The following is a 20,923-nucleotide window of genomic DNA, read 5'->3' on the forward strand; positions in this document are numbered from 1 at the left end:
GGAGCTATCCCGTGGGCTAGGTGTTAGAAGGTAAGGGGGCCTTTGAGAGCTGGTCAGCATTTAAACAGCGCTACTTCCAAGCTCAGGATCAGTACATCCATCTGACTACGAAATCGGGAAGGGGTGGCAGGAGACCTGTGTGGATGAGCAAGGAGCTCATGCACAAACTCAAAGGGAAGAAGAAGGTCCATGAATGTGGAAAAAGGGTCTGACCACTTGGGAATAATATAGGAATGTTGTCATGGCCTGCAGGGATGTGATGAGGAAAGCTAAAGCCACCTGGAATTGAATCTGCCTAAAGTGATAACGGATAATAAAAAAGGCTTTTTAAAGTAAGTTAACAGCAAAAGGAAGACTAGGGAGAACGAGGGTCCCCTACTAAGTGAGGGGGGTGTTCTTGTAACAGGGGGATGCTGAGAAGGCAGAGTTACTGAATACCTCCTTTGCTTCTGTCTTCAGTGAAAAGGCTCTCCCTCTGGAATCCCAGACCCTGGAGGTTAGTGAGAGGGTCTGGGGAATGGGAGACTTCCCTTTAGTCAGGGAAGAGGTGGTCCGTGAGCTCCTAGGTGACACTGAGTTCCATAAATCCATGGGGCCTGATGGGTTGCATCCACAGGTGCTGAGGGAGCTGGCGGAAGTGATTGCTGAACCGCTCTCTCCATCATCTTAGAGAGGTCTTGGAGAATGGGGGAGGTCCCTGAAGACTGGAGGATAGCCAGTGTCACTCCAGTCTTCAAAAAGGGCAGGAAGGATGATCCAGGTAGTTATAGGCCAGTCAGCCTCACCTCTGTCCCTGGAAAGGTGATGGAACAGGTTGTGCTGGATGCCATCTCCAAACAATTGGAAGAAAAGGAGGTTATCAGGAGTAGCCATCATGGGTTCACCAGGGGGAAGTCATGCTCAACCAACGTGGTAGCCTTCTATGACATTGTCACTGGCTGGGTGGGGAGAGGGCGGTAGATGTAGTCTACGTTGATTTCAGCATGGCATTTGATACTCTTTCCCACAGCATCCTTATAACAAAGCTGAGGAAGTGTGGGCTAGATGAGTGGACGGTGAAGTGGTTTGAGAGCTGGCCGAATGGCAGAGCTCAGAGGATTGTCATTGGTGGTGCAAAGTCTGTTTGGAAACCTGTAACTAGCGGCGTTCCCTAGGGGTTGGTGCTGAGTCTGGTCTTGTTCAACACCTTCATCAATGACCTTGACAAGGGGATAGTGACCACCCTCAGCAAGTTTGCTGGTGATACGAAGCTGGGAGGATTGGCTGACATGCCTGAAGGCTGTGCTGCCATTTAGTGAGACCTGGACAGGCTGGAGAGCTGGGCAGTAAGAAACCGGATGAGGTTTAACAAATGCAAGTGAGGAGTCTTGCACCTAGGGAGAAATAATTGCATGCACCGGTACAGGCTGGGGGAAGACCTGCTGGAGAGGAGCTCTGCTGAGAGGGACCTGGGCGTCCTGGTGGACGACAGGTTGGCCATGAGCCAGCAGTGTGCCCTGTAGCCAAACAGGCCAATGGCATTCTGGGGTGCATTAAAAAGAGCGTGTCCAGCAGGTTGAGGGAGGTGATCTGTGGGAATACAAGAAAAGCTGTTCAGAGCAGCAGCTGTGGAGCAAGATAAACAGCATGAGAACCAAGGACACCTCTGCAAGGAGAAGAAGAGTCTCAAAGCTCTGATTGGTTATGTGCCTGCATGGACAGTTGAAAAGTGTTTTGTAGAATGCTTTGTTGACATGTAAGATGTTTGGGAAAGTTGTAAGGGCGGATGGGAAAGTTAGAAAATAACAACTTGTGAAGGTATATAAGGGATGTGAGAACTTGTAATAAACGATTTGGATCGTTCACATCTGAGTCCGTGCCGAGTCGCTGCAAATGGCGCCCAACGTGGGGCAAATCAACCCGCGGCTGAGCGAGCCCGGTCCGGCAGCGTCGCCCGACTGAACTTCGGAGAGACTGTTTCGCGCGCACCCGCACCGTTCTGCAGGACAGAAGGTGAGCAGTCGGGAACTATGGGGAGCTCACTAACGAAGGAGCAGAAAGTAAATCTCGAAGTATTGCGGTCAGTGTTACCGTATCAGGATAAGACTGTGTCTACTAAAGCATTAGCTATTCTTCTTAAATGGATAAGCAAAAATGTCCCTGAATTTCCAAAAACTGAGTTCTCTCTCGATGGAGAACTTTGGGACAAAATCGGCTCAAAACTCTACGAGGCTTCTCTCGCTAAAGACAGAAAGGCTGCTAAGCTGTTGCCCGTTTGGAGCCGGATAATGGAAGGGATTAAGCAATCACGACGGGAAAGAATTTATTCCGACCATTCCCTGCCGCCCTCCGTCCCAACCCCGCCGCTGCCTCTCGCTGCGGGAAGCGGCCCGTGCCCGGATCCGACTGGCGGCTCCGACCCCCCCGCGATTCGGGGAGACGAAAAACCGCCCCCCCTCGCGCTCCCGCCGTTGGCTCCTCCCCCGACGTTCGCCGCGTTGCCGCCCTCTACGGCGCCCTCGCCCTTCGCTCCGCCTACGACGCTCGTCGCGCCGCTTCTGCCCTCCTCCCCCCCCACGTCATGCGCTGCTGCGTCTGTGCAGCCGGCGTGTAACGTGGTTAAAGACCCGGACGGATCGAAACCAGGGGATCGTTGTGACCCCGGTCCAGAAGATCCAGAAAGAGAATCGGACGCATTTCCTCCTGATGATACTTTGAAGGAAGCAGGAATGACAAATTTCCCTACAGCGTACTGTGATGTCTTAGAGCAATGCAAAAAAGAAACAATATTAAGGGGTGATGCTGACACGTTGCAAACCTTTCCTAATCAGGTCCCCCGTTTGGAATCTCTGCCTTATGAGGCAGTGAAGGAGCTAAGGGAGTCAGTGAGAACATACGGAGTTCAGTCAGCCTTTACATACAATCTTTTGGTTGCAAACAGTGACAGTTACGCTATGACCCCTCACGATTGGAAAACTGTGTTAAGAATGATCCTCTCTCCTATGCAATACACCGTGTTTATGACTGAATATCAGCTACATAATTTGACTGATAGCTCTTTGCCTCCGACTCGGACAAATCCATGTGGCACAGCACCTCTTCAGCTGTGTCAGACAGATGTCACTCACGTTCCTGAATTTGGCCGTCTAAAATATGCACATGTAACAATAGATACTCATTCTTCTTACGTATTTTCCACAGCACATACAGGTGAATGCAGTCTCAAGATTTAGAGTTTAAGGCATTAGCTAGGATGTTGTGTGCTTCTTCTATTTTAGTAATAGATCAGATGTGTATTAAACAGGATTTGATCTAATCAATGCTAGAGTCTATAGGAATAGCTCTTTTAATGTTTTAGTACTGTTTGGTTATGATGTTATTAGCCTATTAATTAGCTTTTCTTAATTTGCAAAGACAAAACCTGGAAAGGAATCCCAGGCAAAGAGATGACCCTGTATCATAGAATGGATACCTCTTTTACATCCAATTAATTGGGATCTGAAAATATAACCATGCATCATTTTAGACAAAAGTGCACGCTAATAGAACTAAATTTGATGGTTTATTCTGTTTTCCAAGCAGGTGTTCCACTTGGGCTCTATATCACGCACTGGCCATGCGGATGTGGTGTACAACTGGAAGAAATCCTTCAGACCCTGAATGCAGGAGAGAATCTGTGATGGGTGAGAGAGGAAATGTGCACCTTGAAGCAGGGGACGCCCTGCTGGCACTACCTGTCGCATCCACCACCAACATGGCTTGCTGTTTCTCAAGGGTCAATAAGTATTAATGCCCCTAGTGATACTTTAGTACATTTGTCCTCTAAAATTGGTTCTATTTGACATGATATTCCATTAAATTGTGCGATCATTAATCAATTATTAGCCCGGATAACTCAGTTGGTAGAGCATGGTTATGAACATCTTAAAAGCATTTACTGCACAAATTTTAGTGGTCATTAAAAATCAATATATCAGAGTATATAAAAATTGAAGACTTTTCCTGATCAGTTACAGATTAACACAATGGGACCCTCATGGATTTATTTTCAGGTTGCAGAAACTTAGGTTGCAGTACAAACATGTTTGTTCTTTTTAGTGGGTTTAACAGTAATGTTGTTATGTTGTATTTGACTTGTCTCTTTTTTCACTTTTAGAGTATTGTCAATCGAGGCCTTGATTGAGTTATAATGATTATGTTATTAATATAATTAGTGTTATTATTTTATAGTATGGTAGTAGCTTGTCAATAAACAAAAAAGGGGGAATTGTGGGAATACAAGAAAAGCTGTTCAGAGCAGCAGCTGTGGAGCAAGATAAACAGCATGAGAACCAAGGACACCTCTGCAAGGAGAAGAAGAGTCTCAAAGCTCTGATTGGTTATGTGCCTGCATGGACAGTTGAAAAGTGTTTTGTAGAATGCTTTGTTGACATGTAAGATGTTTGGGAAAGTTGTAAGGGCGGATGGGAAAGTTAGAAAATAACAACTTGTGAAGGTATATAAGGGATGTGAGAACTTGTAATAAACGATTTGGATCGTTCACATCTGAGTCCGTGCCGAGTCGCTGCAGTGATCCTCCTTATCTACTCTGCCTGGTGAGGCCTCATCTGGAATACTGTGTCTAGTTCTGGGCTGCTCAGTACAAAGAAGACAGGGATCTCTTGGAAAGAGTCCAGCGGAGGGCCACAGAGATGGTGAAGGGCCCAGAGCATCTCCCTTATGAGGAGAGACTAAGTGAACTGGGTCTGTTTAGCCTTGAGTTAAGAATGCTGAGAGGGGGTTTGATCCAGGTCTATAAATACCTGAGATGTGGGGTCATAGTTGCGATGCTGGTCCCCTTTCGGTAGTGTGCGGGGACAGGACTAGGGGTAATGGGAAGAAACTACAGCATAGGAAGTTCTGCACGAATGTGTGGAAGAACTTCTTTATGGTGAGGGTGACAGAGCACTGGAACAGGCTGCCCAGGGAGGTGGTGGACCCTCCTCTGGAGATATTCAAGACCCGACTGGATGCCTACATGTGCAACGTGGTGTAGGGAGCCTGCTTTGGCAGGGGGATTGGACTCGATGATCTCTAGAAGTCCCTTGCAACCCCTACAATTCTGTGATTCTGTGATTCTGTGAGATGTGGATCCTCTGGGGGACAGATGGCCATAGGTATGGGACAGGACGGGCACTGTATTCTGAAAATGTCAAGGGACTTCTCCTGGTGTGGAAGCCTAATGGGAAGTGGGAGACTTATAGGCACCTGGATGCCAACACTGCCCCTTCAGCAACAGCTGTCCCAAATGTTTCAGAATTGATTGCTGCTCTACAGAAACAGGCTCCTGCCTTTCTGGCTGCTCTTGATGTCTAAGACAGGTTTCTTATTGTCCCCTTGAGGAAGGCGGAGGACAGTCAGTTTGCATTTACTTGGAGGGACTGCAGTGCACATTCAGCTGATTACCCCAGGGGTACAAACACTCACCCACTCTGGCGCTCAGAGCATAGGCACGGAGGATGGAGAAGGTTATGTTGGACCACGGTGTCCGGGTTTGTCCCTATGCTGATGACATCCTCATATGGGGGAATGATGTCTTTGTGGGAATACCCAAGACTACACAGTGTGGCACCTGAGGAGCCCCGATCCAGCTGGGACACTCTTGGTCTCCTCTAGCCAGGGCTTCAGAGACCTTCAACCCTTTCATCACAGGCCACCTCACACACACACAGCAGCTCAGCCAGCTCACACTTTGCAAGCGAGAAATCACCGTGCCTTGCACGCCCACGCTCTCTGCACTTGCTGCCATCACTGACACGGGGATCCACTGCTCCATTCTCTGATCCCAGTAGCTGCACAGAGACCAAACGTGCACAGACCAGACAGCACTCAGCCAGGATAGGGTTAAGGGATAAGGTTTAATCAGATTTCTACATATACAGGATTGGGTGTTTCATCTCTGGGAGCTATTCTACAACTACAGGACAAGGGGAAATGGACTTAAGATGAAAGAGGGTAAATTTAGGTTGGATGTTAGGGGGAAGTTCTTTACTAGGAGCGTTGTGAGGCCCTGGAACAGGCTGCCCAGGGAGGTTGTGGATGCCCCGTCCTTAGAGGTGTTCAAGGCCAGGTTGGATGGGGCCTTGGGCAACCTGATCTAGTAATTGTGGAAGGTTGGTGGCCCTGCCAGGCAGGGGGGTTTGGAACTTCATGATCCCTGAAGTCCCTTGCAATCCAGGTCATTCTTCAATTCTGTGATTTAGTTTGTTGTCTCTGGGAGCTGCCTGGTGTTTGCAGCCTCGTGCCTTTCCTCTTCCTGTCCCCTGATGCAGCTGCAGGTGCAAACTCTGCGCAGAGCCCGAAGCGCCATCCTGATGACAGCTGGCATCCGGCGGCGAGCCGCTGCGTGTGGTGCGTCAGTGGTACCTGTTGGGGACAGAGAGCTGTAGGCAAGAGGCAGAGGCACGGCCCTGCCTGCCACCCACCACCATGGAATTTCCCTGGGAGGACTGCACTGCATGTGGCAGGGCACAGAACGCCGCTGGCCTCCGTGCCACTTGGTGGGCATGGCTTTCTGCCCGGGGACGTACCTGGGCCATCCTCCGGTGCATCTCTGAAGCACACGGAGCTCTGTGCACGTTTTCTGGCCTCTGCAGAAACCTGTGTGGAGAGAACAAAACCACAACCCAGTCTGTCACTGCCCGGTGATGCTGTGGGTGCCACGCGCCCAAGGAACGGATTGCCTTTCCAGGCCCCTTTGCTTGAAGGTAAGGCAGGGGTAACAGAAGGGTTCTCCACCCTAATGCATGGAGCTGGCTGGAAAGGAGACACCACCAGGCATCTTGCCACAGCGCAAGCTCCAGGCACCTCTCCTGCCTCTGCCTCAATTTCATGCCTGGTACCAACCACACACGCCTTGCTCACCTCGTCCTGAGGGCCCACATCTGATCCCACACATGCTGACACCTGCTCCTCAGGCCTGGGATCTGCAGCCACAGATGATGCTGAAGATGTGGTCTCCACATCAACTGATGAATTATCAGATGTGCTGGGTGTTAAACTGACTGCCTCTGATGAAGTATCTTCCTCAGAGTAATAATCCCAGTCTTCCTCCACAGCATCCACTTTTGAAGTGCAAAGACGGGAGGGCAGGTGGATGCCCTCATCTGTCTCTGCAGTGTCTCTGGTATTCAGCATGCTCTCAGCAGTGCTAGAAGAACTGCTGCTGTCATCGCTGGAGTCTTCTTGCACAAGTGGCAGTCTACCAGCCAACAATTGGAAATCACCAATTTCATGCCTGGTACCAACCACACACGCCTTGCTCACCTCATGCTGAGGGCCCACATCTGATCCCACACATGCTGACACCTGCTCCTCAGGCCTGGGATCTGCAGCCACAGATGATGCTGAAGATGTGGTCTCCACATCAACTGATGAATTATCAGATGTGCTGGGTGTTAAACTGACTGCCTCTGATGAAGTATCTTCCTCAGAGTAATAATCCCAGTCTTCCTCCACAGCATCCACTTTTGAAGTGCAAAGACGGGAGGGCAGGTGGATGCCCTCATCTGTCTCTGCAGTGTCTCTGGTATTCAGCATGCTCTCAGCAGTGCTAGAAGAACTGCTGCTGTCATCGCTGGAGTCTTCTTGCACAAGTGGCAGTCTACCAGCCAACAATTGGAAATCACCAATTTCATGCCTGGTACCAACCACACATGCCTTGCTCACCTCATGCTGAGGGCCCACATCTGATCCCACACATGCTGACACCTGCTCCTCAGGCCTGGGATCTGCAGCCACAGATGATGCTGAAGATGTGGTCTCCACATCAACTGATGAATTATCAGATGTGCCGAGTGTGACACTGACTGCCTCTGATGCAGCATCAGAGTCACACTCCCAGTCTTCCTCCACAGCCTCTGATGTCGAAGGGCAAAGACAGGAGGGCAGGTGCACACCCCCATCTGTCTCTGCAGTGTCTCTGCTATCCTGCTTGCTCTCTGCAGTAGCACTGCTGCTGTCATTGCTTGACTCTTCCTCAAGCAATGGCTCAACTGGCCATCTAATAGCCCACATTCGGGAATCAGCAGAGTCAAGAAACCAGCCATCAGCCCATGATGTTGTGGGCTGCGTGTCCGGCACGTCCTGAGCAGCACCAGCAGTGTTGGAAGCATTATCTCTTGCCTGGAGGCTTTGCTGCCCGCAGCTTCTCAGACTCTTTGGCCAGGAAATATTCCAGCGTGACATGATGTGCTCATTTCCATCCTCGTCAAGAATTCTCCAGCGTACTGGGATCATAGGATACCCACGGGCCTGCCAGTTGATCACTCTGGGATCTTCCGATCTCTCTGCTTCTCCCAGAGCTTCTGCAGAGGAGTTAGGCGTGACAGTAGCTAGTCCTTCACTTGAGCCTCCTCTCTGAGACACTGACAAGAACAATATTGTTGCATTGGAGTCCACTGCAGACCACGCAACCTCAGAATATGAGCTTTCTGTATCTTCCGGCACTGATGCAGGCAGAGGCTCAAGGAGTTCTGCAAGCCCAGGACCAAAACGCAGAGGAGATCGTGAACACACAGTATGTGCCTTAGAAGGGACAAGTGAGGCAGCCTGCAGGGTGCCAGATAACTGTCCTGAAATTTCTCTCCCAGCGCTCTCTTCCAGTTCTTGCTGCAAATCCTGGACTAATACATCCCTGGCTGGGGAATCATCAGAGGCAGAGGAGCATTCAGTGTTGGAAGAAGTTGAGTTCTCCCCATCTTCAGTACCGGTTACTGCCAAACTCTCGAGGTGTCCTCCAGGCCCAGGCTGTGCAGCCAGAAGAGAAGCTGCACATACAGTGTCTGCCTCAACAGATGAGGCAAGAGATGCGCTGCACAGGTTGCCAGATGACTGTCCCGTGGATTCCTTCTCAGCAGCCTCTTCCAGCTCCTGCAGCTCAACCTGCACTCCAGCATCACTGGTTCGGGAACCACCAGAGGCAGGAATCTGTCCCTCAGCCCTGGTTGTCACAGAGCCTATGCCCAGTCTTCCCTGAGCAGTGCTGGCAGCGCTGGCACCGTCTGCTGCCGCTTGGGGCATGAGAAGCCTGGGCACACTCACAGGGTTTGCCCAGCTGGTATTGCGACTGGATACGTGTGGTGTTTGCCGAGGTCTTCGGGGAAGTCTTGGGAGTCTGACGCTTCTAATGCCGATGGTGCATTCTCTGCCTCGCGCAGCAGGTGCGCAGGCTGCTGCACCAGAACGCCGGGGTGCAGCTGCCGGCATCCCTGGCCGCCTTAAGTGAGGCAGCAAGGATGGCTGAGGCTGTCTCCGTTGCCCGCCGGCACTGCTGCGGGTCACCGACAGCGTGAACTGCCACCCGCCCGCCTGCAAGAGAAGCCGAGGAGAAACACCAGGTGAGCGCGGTCCGTCCCGCTCCCGCCCCACGGAGCACCGAGGGCAGCGCTCATGTGGGCGGTCCCCGCGCCACGCGGGAAGACGTTCGGCCTCGCCTCCCTCGGGCTCCCTACCTGTGCGCGGCGGCTCCCGGAGGCCCGCGAGCTCTCCGGGCCGGGCAGCGGCGGCAGATGGACGCCGTGGAGGGACGAGCCCGGGCTCCGGCTGCCCGGCGGCACCGCTCGCGGCGCCGTGCGGCCCACCTGTGGGGAGAAGGAGGCGTGAGATGGAGGTGGCCAGGTCGCCACCGGCGGCCCGGCCGAGCCCGGCCCCGCTGCTCTCCGCCTGCCTCACCTGGCGGCGTTCCTGCACGCGTGGCAGCCCTGCGTTGGGCTGGGAGTCGTCCTTCTCGCGCTTCTCGCTCATCTCCGCGTCCTCGCACAGAGGCACAGGGAAGCACCCAGGAGCTGCTGCCTCCTCACGGAGCCGCTGTCCTGAGAGTGAGCGGCACTCCCTCCAGGGGACGCTGACCCCTCAAGGCAGCCCCGCGTCACAACGGCCTTCGGGTTCGATGCCGGCCCGCGTCACAAAGCCCTGGCGGTTACGACAGCCCACTGTGACAGCCCTCCGCACGTGCCTGGCAGCCGGCTGCCTGTGACTCAGCGTGGTCCTGATGACGGGCCACGAGCGGTGAGTGGCAGCATGTCGGGGACAGATGGCTATAGGCAAGGGACAGGGCAAGCACTGGGCAATGCCTTGCATGCTCCCCGCCACCACAGCTAGTTGAACTCAGTTGTTCCTTTCTGTGATGTCTCTCCACCCAGTTGTGGACATATCTGGGCCATCTCCTGACGTTCTGTGCTCCTCCTGTGGACTCTGCAGAAACCTGTGAGGCAAGAGCAAATCCACAGCTCTGTAGGTTCCTGGCCAGCAACACTCCACAAGTTCCATGTTATCTTCTGGCTTGTCAGACATGCCCTTCACATGAAGGCAAGCCAAGTGTTATGGAGAGGATGTCCACCTTTGTGCATGGAACTGGATGGAAAGTAGATATGACCAGGCATCTCCTCACAGTGCACACTCCAGCGTAGCTCCTGGAGTCTGTGCCTTCATTTCACACCTGGTACTGACCACATGGATATTTCTCACCTCGTGCTGATGGCCTTTTACGCTCTTTTGCGTGCAGATGAATGTTCCTCCGGTCTGAGATGTGCAACCAGAGGGGAAGCTGAAGGCACGGTCTTTGCCTCAGCAGATGAAGCATCTGATATGCTTGGTGGGACACTGACTGCTTCAGCAGCATCTTGAGATTGTCTTTCTTCCTCTACAGCCTGCAAGTATAGAGTTTATTAGAGTAAAAACTACAGGGTAAGGGCAGCTGTCAGTGCAGTGTCTCTGGCATCCAGTTGGCTGTGATCTGTGCCAGCAGCATTGGCATCTTGGTCTGTCATCTGTGGTCTGTCCCTGCGCATCGTGCACTCTTAATATACCGAGTACGGGAAGGACCAGAGGCAGGAAACTGGCCATCAGCCCTCGCTGTTGTGATGGAGATACCTTGCATGCCCTGAGCAGTGTTGGCAGCACTGGCACCATCATCAGCTGCTTGGGGCTAAGAAGCCTGGGCTTGCTCGTTCTGTATGCCCTGGACCCATTCCAGCAGGACAACATCTGTTCCTTCCTTGCCCCATCACGGATCCCCAGTTTGCTGGGTGAACTGGAAGATATCCATAGGCCTCCCAGTAGATCTCTCTGGGATCTCACAGCGTTTGTGGTTCTCCCAGAGCTTGTATGGAGAACCCAGACATGGCCACAGCTGTTTGTTCTCTTCCCCCTCCCTCACATGCTGTCGGCGCACTAGCCTCCTCTGGACAGTGTGCAGTCTTGGGAGAAGTTGAGTGTTTTGCACCTCTGGTGACTGAGGCAGACAGACTCAAGTTGCCCTGCAGGCCCTGGGCCTGAGTCCAGAAGAGAAGCTGAACGCGCTGTTTCTGCCTCTTCAGATGGGGCAAGACCTGTGCAACAACAAATCACCAGAAACTGTCCTGCAGTTTCTCCCTCAGTGGGCTCTTCCAGCTCTTGCTGCACAGCCTGCACGCTTATGTCTGAGGTCTGGGAATCACCAGATACCAGAAACTGGCCCTCAGCATTCGCTGTTGTGGTAGAGATGCCAAGCGTGCCCTGAGCAGTGCCGGAAGTGTTGGCATCATCATCTGCTGCTTGGGATCTCCAGTGCCCTGGCCCTTTCACGCTGTTTGGCCAGGACACATTCCATCTGGACAACATCTGGTCCTTTTTCTCCTCATCACGAATTCTGCGGATTGCTGGGATCGTGGCAGAATATCCACAGGCCATCCTGGTGATTTCTCTGGGATCTTGTCTCTTTGGAATAAGTGCAGCCTTGGAAGAAGCTGAATTTTCCACATCTTCAGGCACAGATGGGACAGAGTCTCCTTGTTTGCTCTTTGCCATGACGTGCCTCCCCTTCTGAGCCCTTCTTTGCAGATGGGGAATGTGGTGTAGAGGCTGCACCAGTGCCTCGGGTGCCCTCCCGAGCGTCTGTCCAAACCATGGGGATCTTACCAGCATTAGTGGCTTGCACCTGGGCAGTTGTTGCTGGTGCTCCCAGGCTGCTGGTGCATGCACCATGCCCCGGTACTGCCAGCTGCACGCCAACTCTTGGGCTTCTGGCTGCAGCGCACAGGGTACCCTTGCTTGGCTCTAGCGTGCAGAGGCATGAGAACAGTTAGAGTCTTTGAGGGCTGGCGCCCTGCTCTCAGATCTCACTGCCAGGTCTTGGACATGCAAGGTTCCCTGAAGGACCTGGAGAAACTTCTGGGAGTCTGCCGCCTCTAATGCCTATGGCACGTGCTCTGCCTCTTGCAGCAGGTGCGCAGGTTGCTGCTTGCAGAGCAAGCAGCTTATGGGCATTAGAAGATGCTGCTGCATGCTGGGGGTGCAGCTGCCGGCATCCCTGCTCACCTTAAGTGAGGCAGCAAGGATGGCTGAGGCTGTCTCCTTTGCCCGCAGGCACTGCTGCGGGTCACTGACAGCGTGAACTCCCACCTGCCTGCAAGAGAAGCCGAGTTAGAAACACCAAGTGAGCGCGGTCCTTCCAGCTCACGCCCCACAGAACGCTCAGCCACGGGCATCTGCTGCCCGGCTCCCCATAGCCAAACCGGCAGAGGACGGTCCCCATATGGCAGCCCCCACGGCCCTACTGTGGCAGCTCTGCTCACATGCCTGGGCAGCTGGCTGGCTGCGGCTCAGCCTCATCCTGATGACAGCTGGCCACCAGCAGCAAGTTGCAGTGTGTGATGCGGCAGTGGCTCCTGTGGAGGACAGAGAGCTGTAGGCAGGGGGCAGATACCTGTAGGCTAGGGGCAGGGCAAGCACCAGGCAAGGCCCTACCTGCCTCCAGTCACCACAGCTTTCCCCTGGGAGAGGTGGCCTTGGCACAGCAGTACTCTGTACACAGAGCTGCTCACTGGGCTGGTTGGGGTCGGCAGGCCCTCACTGGGATGTCTCTTCACTTGGGGACATACCTTGGCTTGCTCATGCTATGCAGCCAGGATGTGTTCCTACTGGACAACAATATCCTCCCCCCTGCTTCCCGCCATGTCCTATCACTACACTTGCAATAAGTTTATTCACCTGAAGTTTCTAAACTCCCTTGAAATATCGGAAGTTCACAATGAGGTCTCCCTGCAGCCTTCCCTTTTCTGGGCTGAACAATCCTGGAAAACGCATGTATATGTATATATATGCGTATGTATGTATGTGTATATACATGCATATTTACAAAACAAGTGATTTCTTCCCCCCCACCAAGTTACGCGCAGCCTGTCCCTGAGCAGTGTCTGCCCCCTCCCTGGCCAGATCCGCACAGTTTTATTTGCTTTTGTATGATGTCATATGGTGTGAGTGCCCCTTCCTGTTCCTTGTCCCCTCCCAGCCCCCTCGCTGGCAGGACAGTAGGAGAAGCTGAGGAACAGAAACATCCTTGGCTCTGTACATCATGGCTCAGCAACAACCAAAGCTCTGATGCGCTATCGGCATTCTTCTCCTAAAGCCAAAACATGGCATCACACCAGACACTGTTAAGAAAATCAGCTTCTTAATTTTAGTCTAGACAGATCAACAGGAGGAAAGGAAGATTTGCTTTTCCAGAATAAGCAACAGAGGAAAGGTCAAGAACAAGTGAAGAAACAAACAAGCTAAAGCTATCAACCATTTCCAAAAACATTTTGATGAATTAAAACCTACACCACCGAAAACACGTGACTTGAGTCTAACTTCATTTCTGCTCTGAAAAAATCACTCTGTCTTTTTCTAGTTCCTTCTTAAGTTTCTTGTTTTATTGTACCCTGCTCTCAGCCTTAAACTCATTTATTCTCACTAACAAGGAAGGACATGTTAAGGAAGTAAAGGTTGGGGGCACCTTGGGTTGTAGTGACCACGAGATGGTGGAGTTCAAGATCCAGAGTGGAAGAAGCAAGGTAAAAAGTAGGATTGCTACCCTGGACTTCAGGAGAGCCAACACTGGTCTCTTCCGGGACCTGCTTGGAGCTATCCCGTGGGCTAGGTGTTAGAAGGTAAGGGGGCCTTTGAGAGCTGGTCAGCATTTAAACAGCGCTACTTCCAAGCTCAGGATCAGTACATCCATCTGACTACGAAATCGGGAGGGGGTGGCAGGAGACCTGTGTGGATGAGCAAGGAGCTCATGCACAAACTCAAAGGGAAGAAGAAGGTCCATGAATGTGGAAAAAGGGTCTGACCACTTGGGAATAATATAGGAATGTTGTCATGGCCTGCAGGGATGTGATGAGGAAAGCTAAAGCCACCTGGAATTGAATCTGCCTAAAGTGATAACGGATAATAAAAAAGGCTTTTTAAAGTAAGTTAACAGCAAAAGGAAGACTAGGGAGAACGAGGGTCCCCTACTAAGTGAGGGGGGTGTTCTTGTAACAGGGGGATGCTGAGAAGGCAGAGTTACTGAATACCTCCTTTGCTTCTGTCTTCAGTGAAAAGGCTCTCCCTCTGGAATCCCAGACCCTGGAGGTTAGTGAGAGGGTCTGGGGAATGGGAGACTTCCCTTTAGTCAGGGAAGAGGTGGTCCGTGAGCTCCTAGGTGACACTGAGTTCCATAAATCCATGGGGCCTGATGGGTTGCATCCACAGGTGCTGAGGGAGCTGGCGGAAGTGATTGCTGAACCGCTCTCTCCATCATCTTAGAGAGGTCTTGGAGAATGGGGGAGGTCCCTGAAGACTGGAGGATAGCCAGTGTCACTCCAGTCTTCAAAAAGGGCAGGAAGGATGATCCAGGTAGTTATAGGCCAGTCAGCCTCACCTCTGTCCCTGGAAAGGTGATGGAACAGGTTGTGCTGGATGCCATCTCCAAACAATTGGAAGAAAAGGAGGTTATCAGGAGTAGCCATCATGGGTTCACCAGGGGGAAGTCATGCTCAACCAACGTGGTAGCCTTCTATGACATTGTCACTGGCTGGGTGGGGAGAGGGCGGTAGATGTAGTCTACCTTGATTTCAGCATGGCATTTGATACTCTTTCCCACAGCATCCTTATAACAAAGCTGAGGAAGTGTGGGCTAGATGAGTGGACGGTGAAGTGGTTTGAGAGCTGGCCGAATGGCAGAGCTCAGAGGATTGTCATTGGTGGTGCAAAGTCTGTTTGGAAACCTGTAACTAGCGGCGTTCCCTAGGGGTTGGTGCTGAGTCTGGTCTTGTTCAACACCTTCATCAATGACCTTGACAAGGGGATAGTGACCACCCTCAGCAAGTTTGCTGGTGATACGAAGCTGGGAGGATTGGCTGACATGCCTGAAGGCTGTGCTGCCATTCAGTGAGACCTGGACAGGCTGGAGAGCTGGGCAGTAAGAAACCGGATGAGGTTTAACAAATGCAAGTGAGGAGTCTTGCACCTAGGGAGAAATAATTGCATGCACCGGTACAGGCTGGGGGAAGACCTGCTGGAGAGGAGCTCTGCTGAGAGGGACCTGGGCGTCCTGGTGGACGACAGGTTGGCCATGAGCCAGCAGTGTGCCCTTGTAGCCAAACAGGCCAATGGCATTCTGGGGTGCATTAAAAAGAGCGTGTCCAGCAGGTTGAGGGAGGTGATCCTCCTTATCTACTCTGCCTGGTGAGGCCTCATCTGGAATACTGTGTCTAGTTCTGGGCTGCTCAGTACAAAGAAGACAGGGATCTCTTGGAAAGAGTCCAGCGGAGGGCCACAGAGATGGTGAAGGGCCCAGAGCATCTCCCCTATGAGGAGAGACTAAGTGAACTGGGTCTGTTTAGCCTTGAGTTAAGAATGCTGAGAGGGGGTTTGATCCAGGTCTATAAATACCTGAGATGTGGGGTCATAGTTGCGATGCTGGTCCCCTTTCGGTAGTGTGCGGGGACAGGACTAGGGGTAATGGGAAGAAACTACAGCATAGGAAGTTCTGCACGAATGTGTGGAAGAACTTCTTTATGGTGAGGGTGACAGAGCACTGGAACAGGCTGCCCAGGGAGGTGGTGGACCCTCCTCTGGAGATATTCAAGACCCGACTGGATGCCTACATGTGCAACGTGGTGTAGGGAGCCTGCTTTGGCAGGGGGATTGGACTCGATGATCTCTAGAAGTCCCTTGCAACCCCTACAATTCTGTGATTCTGTGATTCTGTGAGATGTGGATCCTCTGGGGGACAGATGGCCATAGGTATGGGACAGGACGGGCACTGTATTCTGAAAATGTCAAGGGACTTCTCCTGGTGTGGAAGCCTAATGGGAAGTGGGAGACTTATAGGCACCTGGATGCCAACACTGCCCCTTCAGCAACAGCTGTCCCAAATGTTTCAGAATTGATTGCTGCTCTACAGAAACAGGCTCCTGCCTTTCTGGCTGCTCTTGATGTCTAAGACAGGTTTCTTATTGTCCCCTTGAGGAAGGCGGAGGACAGTCAGTTTGCATTTACTTGGAGGGACTGCAGTGCACATTCAGCTGATTACCCCAGGGGTACAAACACTCACCCACTCTGGCGCTCAGAGCATAGGCACGGAGGATGGAGAAGGTTATGTTGGACCACGGTGTCCGGGTTTGTCCCTATGCTGATGACATCCTCATATGGGGGAATGATGTCTTTGTGGGAATACCCAAGACTACACAGTGTGGCACCTGAGGAGCCCCGATCCAGCTGGGACACTCTTGGTCTCCTCTAGCCAGGGCTTCAGAGACCTTCAACCCTTTCATCACAGGCCACCTCACACACACACAGCAGCTCAGCCAGCTCACACTTTGCAAGCGAGAAATCACCGTGCCTTGCACGCCCACGCTCTCTGCACTTGCTGCCATCACTGACACGGGGATCCACTGCTCCATTCTCTGATCCCAGTAGCTGCACAGAGACCAAACGTGCACAGACCAGACAGCACTCAGCCAGGATAGGGTTAAGGGATAAGGTTTAATCAGATTTCTACATATACAGGATTGGGTGTTTCATCTCTGGGAGCTATTCTACAACTACAGGACAAGGGGAAATGGACTTAAGATGAAAGAGGGTAAATTTAGGTTGGATGTTAGGGGGAAGTTCTTTACTAGGAGCGTTGTGAGGCCCTGGAACAGGCTGCCCAGGGAGGTTGTGGATGCCCCGTCCTTAGAGGTGTTCAAGGCCAGGTTGGATGGGACCTTGGGCAACCTGATCTAGTAATTGTGGAAGGTTGGTGGCCCTGCCAGGCAGGGGGGTTTGGAACTTCATGATCCCTGAAGTCCCTTGCAATCCAGGTCATTCTTCAATTCTGTGATTTAGTTTGTTGTCTCTGGGAGCTGCCTGGTGTTTGCAGCCTCGTGCCTTTCCTCTTCCTGTCCCCTGATGCAGCTGCAGGTGCAAACTCTGCGCAGAGCCCGAAGCGCCATCCTGATGACAGCTGGCATCCGGCGGCGAGCCGCTGCGTGTGGTGCGTCAGTGGTACCTGTTGGGGACAGAGAGCTGTAGGCAAGAGGCAGAGGCACGGCCCTGCCTGCCACCCACCACCATGGAATTTCCCTGGGAGGACTGCACTGCATGTGGCAGGGCACAGAACGCCGCTGGCCTCCGTGCCACTTGGTGGGCATGGCTTTCTGCCCGGGGACGTACCTGGGCCATCCTCCGGTGCATCTCTGAAGCACACGGAGCTCTGTGCACGTTTTCTGGCCTCTGCAGAAACCTGTGTGGAGAGAACAAAACCACAACCCAGTCTGTCACTGCCCGGTGATGCTGTGGGTGCCACGCGCCCAAGGAACGGATTGCCTTTCCAGGCCCCTTTGCTTGAAGGTAAGGCAGGGGTAACAGAAGGGTTCTCCACCCTAATGCGTGGAGCTGGCTGGAAAGGAGACAGCACCAGGCATCTTGCCACAGCGCAAGCTCCAGGCACCTCTCCTGCCTCTGCCTCAATTTCATGCCTGGTACCAACCACACACGCCTTGCTCACCTCGTCCTGAGGGCCCACATCTGCTCCCACACATGCTGACACCTGCTCCTCAGGCCTGGGATCTGCAGCCACAGATGATGCTGAAGATGTGGTCTCCACATCAACTGATGAATTATCAGATGTGCTGGGTGTTAAACTGACTGCCTCTGATGAAGTATCTTCCTCAGAGTAATAATCCCAGTCTTCCTCCACAGCATCCACTTTTGAAGTGCAAAGACGGGAGGGCAGGTGGATGCCCTCATCTGTCTCTGCAGTGTCTCTGGTATTCAGCATGCTCTCAGCAGTGCTAGAAGAACTGCTGCTGTCATCGCTGGAGTCTTCTTGCACAAGTGGCAGTCTACCAGCCAACAATTGGAAATCACCAATTTCATGCCTGGTACCAACCACACACGCCTTGCTCACCTCATGCTGAGGGCCCACATCTGATCCCACATATGCTGACACCTGCTCCTCAGGCCTGGGATCTGCAGCCACAGATGTTGCTGAAGATGTGTCCTCCACCTCAGCAGATGAATTATCAGATGTGCCGAGTGTGACACTGACTGCCTCTGATGCAGCATCAGAGTCACACTCCCAGTCTTCCTCCACAGCCTCTGATGTCGAAGGGCAAAGACAGGAGGGCAGGTGCACACCCCCATCTGTCTCTGCAGTGTCTCTGCTATCCTGCTTGCTCTCTGCAGTAGCACTGCTGCTGTCATTGCTTGACTCTTCCTCAAGCAATGGCTCAACTGGCCATCTAATAGCCCACATTCGGGAATCAGCAGAGTCAAGAAACCAGCCATCAGCCCATGATGTTGTGGGCTGCGTGTCCGGCACGTCCTGAGCAGCACCAGCAGTGTTGGAAGCATTATCTCTTGCCTGGAGGCTTTGCTGCCCGCAGCTTCTCAGACTCTTTGGCCAGGAAATATTCCAGCGTGACATGATGTGCTCATTTCCATCCTCGTCAAGAATTCTCCAGCGTACTGGGATCATAGGATACCCACGGGCCTGCCAGTTGATCACTCTGGGATCTTCCGATCTCTCTGCTTCTCCCAGAGCTTCTGCAGAGGAGTTAGGCGTGACAGTAGCTAGTCCTTCACTTGAGCCTCCTCTCTGAGACACTGACAAGAACAATATTGTTGCATTGGAGTCCACTGCAGACCACGCAACCTCAGAATATGAGCTTTCTGTATCTTCCGGCACTGATGCAGGCAGAGGCTCAAGGAGTTCTGCAAGCCCAGGACCAAAACGCAGAGGAGATCGTGAACACACAGTATGTGCCTTAGAAGGGACAAGTGAGGCAGCCTGCAGGGTGCCAGATAACTGTCCTGAAATTTCTCTCCCAGCGCTCTCTTCCAGTTCTTGCTGCAAATCCTGGACTAATACATCCCTGGCTGGGGAATCATCAGAGGCAGAGGAGCATTCAGTGTTGGAAGAAGTTGAGTTCTCCCCATCTTCAGTACCGGTTACTGCCAAACTCTCGAGGTGTCCTCCAGGCCCAGGCTGTGCAGCCAGAAGAGAAGCTGCACATACAGTGTCTGCCTCAACAGATGAGGCAAGAGATGCGCTGCACAGGTTGCCAGATGACTGTCCCGTGGATTCCTTCTCAGCAGCCTCTTCCAGCTCCTGCAGCTCAACCTGCACTCCAGCATCACTGGTTCGGGAACCACCAGAGGCAGGAATCTGTCCCTCAGCCCTGGTTGTCACAGAGCCTATGCCCAGTCTTCCCTGAGCAGTGCTGGCAGCGCTGGCACCGTCTGCTGCCGCTTGGGGCATGAGAAGCCTGGGCACACTCACAGGGTTTGCCCAGCTGGTATTGCGACTGGATACGTGTGGTGTTTGCCGAGGTCTTCGGGGAAGTCTTGGGAGTCTGACGCTTCTAATGCCGATGGTGCATTCTCTGCCTCGCGCAGCAGGTGCGCAGGCTGCTGCACCAGAACGCCGGGGTGCAGCTGCCGGCATCCCTGGCCGCCTTAAGTGAGGCAGCAAGGATGGCTGAGGCTGTCTCCGTTGCCCGCCGGCACTGCTGCGGGTCACCGACAGCGTGAACTGCCACCCGCCCGCCTGCAAGAGAAGCCGAGGAGAAACACCAGGTGAGCGCGGTCCGTCCCGCTCCCGCCCCACGGAGCACCGAGGGCAGCGCTCATGTGGGCGGTCCCCGCGCCACGCGGGAAGACGTTCGGCCTCGCCTCCCTCGGGCTCCCTACCTGTGCGCGGCGGCTCCCGGAGGCCCGCGAGCTCTCCGGGCCGGGCAGCGGCGGCAGATGGACGCCGTGGAGGGACGAGCCCGGGCTCCGGCTGCCCGGCGGCACCGCTCGCGGCGCCGTGCGGCCCACCTGTGGGGAGAAGGAGGCGTGAGATGGAGGTGGCCAGGTCGCCACCGGCGGCCCGGCCGAGCCCGGCCCCGCTGCTCTCCGCCTGCCTCACCTGGCGGCGTTCCTGCACGCGTGGCAGCCCTGCGTTGGGCTGGGAGTCGTCCTTCTCGCGCTTCTCGCTCATCTCCGCGTCCTCGCACAGAGGCACAGGGAAGCACCCAGGAGCTGCTGCCTCCTCACGGAGCCGCTGTCCTGAGAGTGAGCGGCACTCCCTCCAGGGGACGCTGACCCCTCAAGGCAGCCCCGCGTCACAACGGCCTTCGGGTTCGATGCCGGCCCGCGTCACAAAGCCCTGGCGGTTACGACAGCCCACTGTGACAGCCCTCCGCACGTGCCTGGCAGCCGGCTGCCTGTGACTCAGCGTGGTCCTGATGACGGGCCACGAGCGGTGAGTGGCAGCATGTCGGGGACAGATGGCTATAGGCAAGGGACAGGGCAAGCACTGGGCAATGCCTTGCATGCTCCCCGCCACCACAGCTAGTTGAACTCAGTTGTTCCTTTCTGTGATGTCTCTCCACCCAGTTGTGGACATATCTGGGCCATCTCCTGACGTTCTGTGCTCCTCCTGTGGACTCTGCAGAAACCTGTGAGGCAAGAGCAAATCCACAGCTCTGTAGGTTCCTGGCCAGCAACACTCCACAAGTTCCATGTTATCTTCTGGCTTGTCAGACATGCCCTTCACATGAAGGCAAGCCAAGTGTTATGGAGAGGATGTCCACCTTTGTGCATGGAACTGGATGGAAAGTAGATATGACCAGGCATCTCCTCACAG

General features: G+C 53.5%; 3 protein-coding genes across 3 annotated transcripts; 1 reads left to right on the plus strand and 2 right to left on the minus strand.

Annotated features, from left to right (window-relative positions):
• Positions 1–1,574: 1,574 nt before the first annotated feature.
• LOC146758936 (uncharacterized) lies at positions 1,575–4,545 on the plus strand. The gene is made up of 2 exons (XM_085511981.1): positions 1,575–3,189; positions 3,562–4,545. Exons 1-2 carry the CDS (start codon positions 2,010–2,012, stop codon positions 3,657–3,659), a joined length of 1,278 nt encoding a protein of 425 aa, XP_085368107.1. The 5' UTR covers positions 1,575–2,009; the 3' UTR covers positions 3,660–4,545.
• A 744-nt stretch (positions 4,546–5,289) lies between these two features.
• LOC146758937 (uncharacterized) lies at positions 5,290–10,169 on the minus strand. The gene is made up of 4 exons (XM_085511943.1): positions 6,549–10,169; positions 6,264–6,384; positions 5,710–5,810; positions 5,290–5,399 (listed from the first exon to the last, which is right to left on the minus strand). Exons 1-4 carry the CDS (start codon positions 9,760–9,762, stop codon positions 5,290–5,292), a joined length of 3,546 nt encoding a protein of 1,181 aa, XP_085368069.1. The 5' UTR covers positions 9,763–10,169.
• Positions 10,170–16,772: 6,603 nt separating this feature from the next.
• LOC146758938 (uncharacterized) lies at positions 16,773–20,682 on the minus strand. The gene has a single exon (XM_085511982.1). The coding sequence runs from the start codon at positions 20,273–20,275 to the stop codon at positions 17,120–17,122; it is 3,156 nt and encodes a 1,051-aa protein (XP_085368108.1). The 5' UTR covers positions 20,276–20,682; the 3' UTR covers positions 16,773–17,119.
• Positions 20,683–20,923: the final 241 nt, after the last annotated feature.

Source organism: Coturnix japonica, chromosome 11, assembly GCF_054131305.1.
Source record: "Coturnix japonica strain WE chromosome 11, WE-NBRP24, whole genome shotgun sequence".
In the NCBI taxonomy this organism is placed as follows: domain Eukaryota; kingdom Metazoa; phylum Chordata; class Aves; order Galliformes; family Phasianidae; genus Coturnix; species Coturnix japonica.

Bases quoted from the DNA above. Each gene is read 5' to 3' on its own strand.
- LOC146758936 (XM_085511981.1), top strand. From the start codon at position 2,010: ATGGGGAGCTCACTAACGAAGGAGCAGAAAGTAAATCTCGAAGTATTG. The intron at 3,190-3,561 runs GTGAATGCAGTC...TTTTCCAAGCAG, and splicing joins ATTTTCCACAGCACATACAG to GTGTTCCACTTGGGCTCTAT.
- LOC146758937 (XM_085511943.1), bottom strand. From the start codon at position 9,762: ATGAGCGAGAAGCGCGAGAAGGACGACTCCCAGCCCAACGCAGGGCTG. The intron at 6,385-6,548 runs GTACGTCCCCGG...TGTCCCCAACAG, and splicing joins TGCACCGGAGGATGGCCCAG to GTACCACTGACGCACCACAC. The intron at 5,811-6,263 runs GCACGAGGCTGC...GTCTCTGTGCAG, and splicing joins AGGGGACAGGAAGAGGAAAG to CTACTGGGATCAGAGAATGG.
- LOC146758938 (XM_085511982.1), bottom strand. From the start codon at position 20,275: ATGAGCGAGAAGCGCGAGAAGGACGACTCCCAGCCCAACGCAGGGCTG.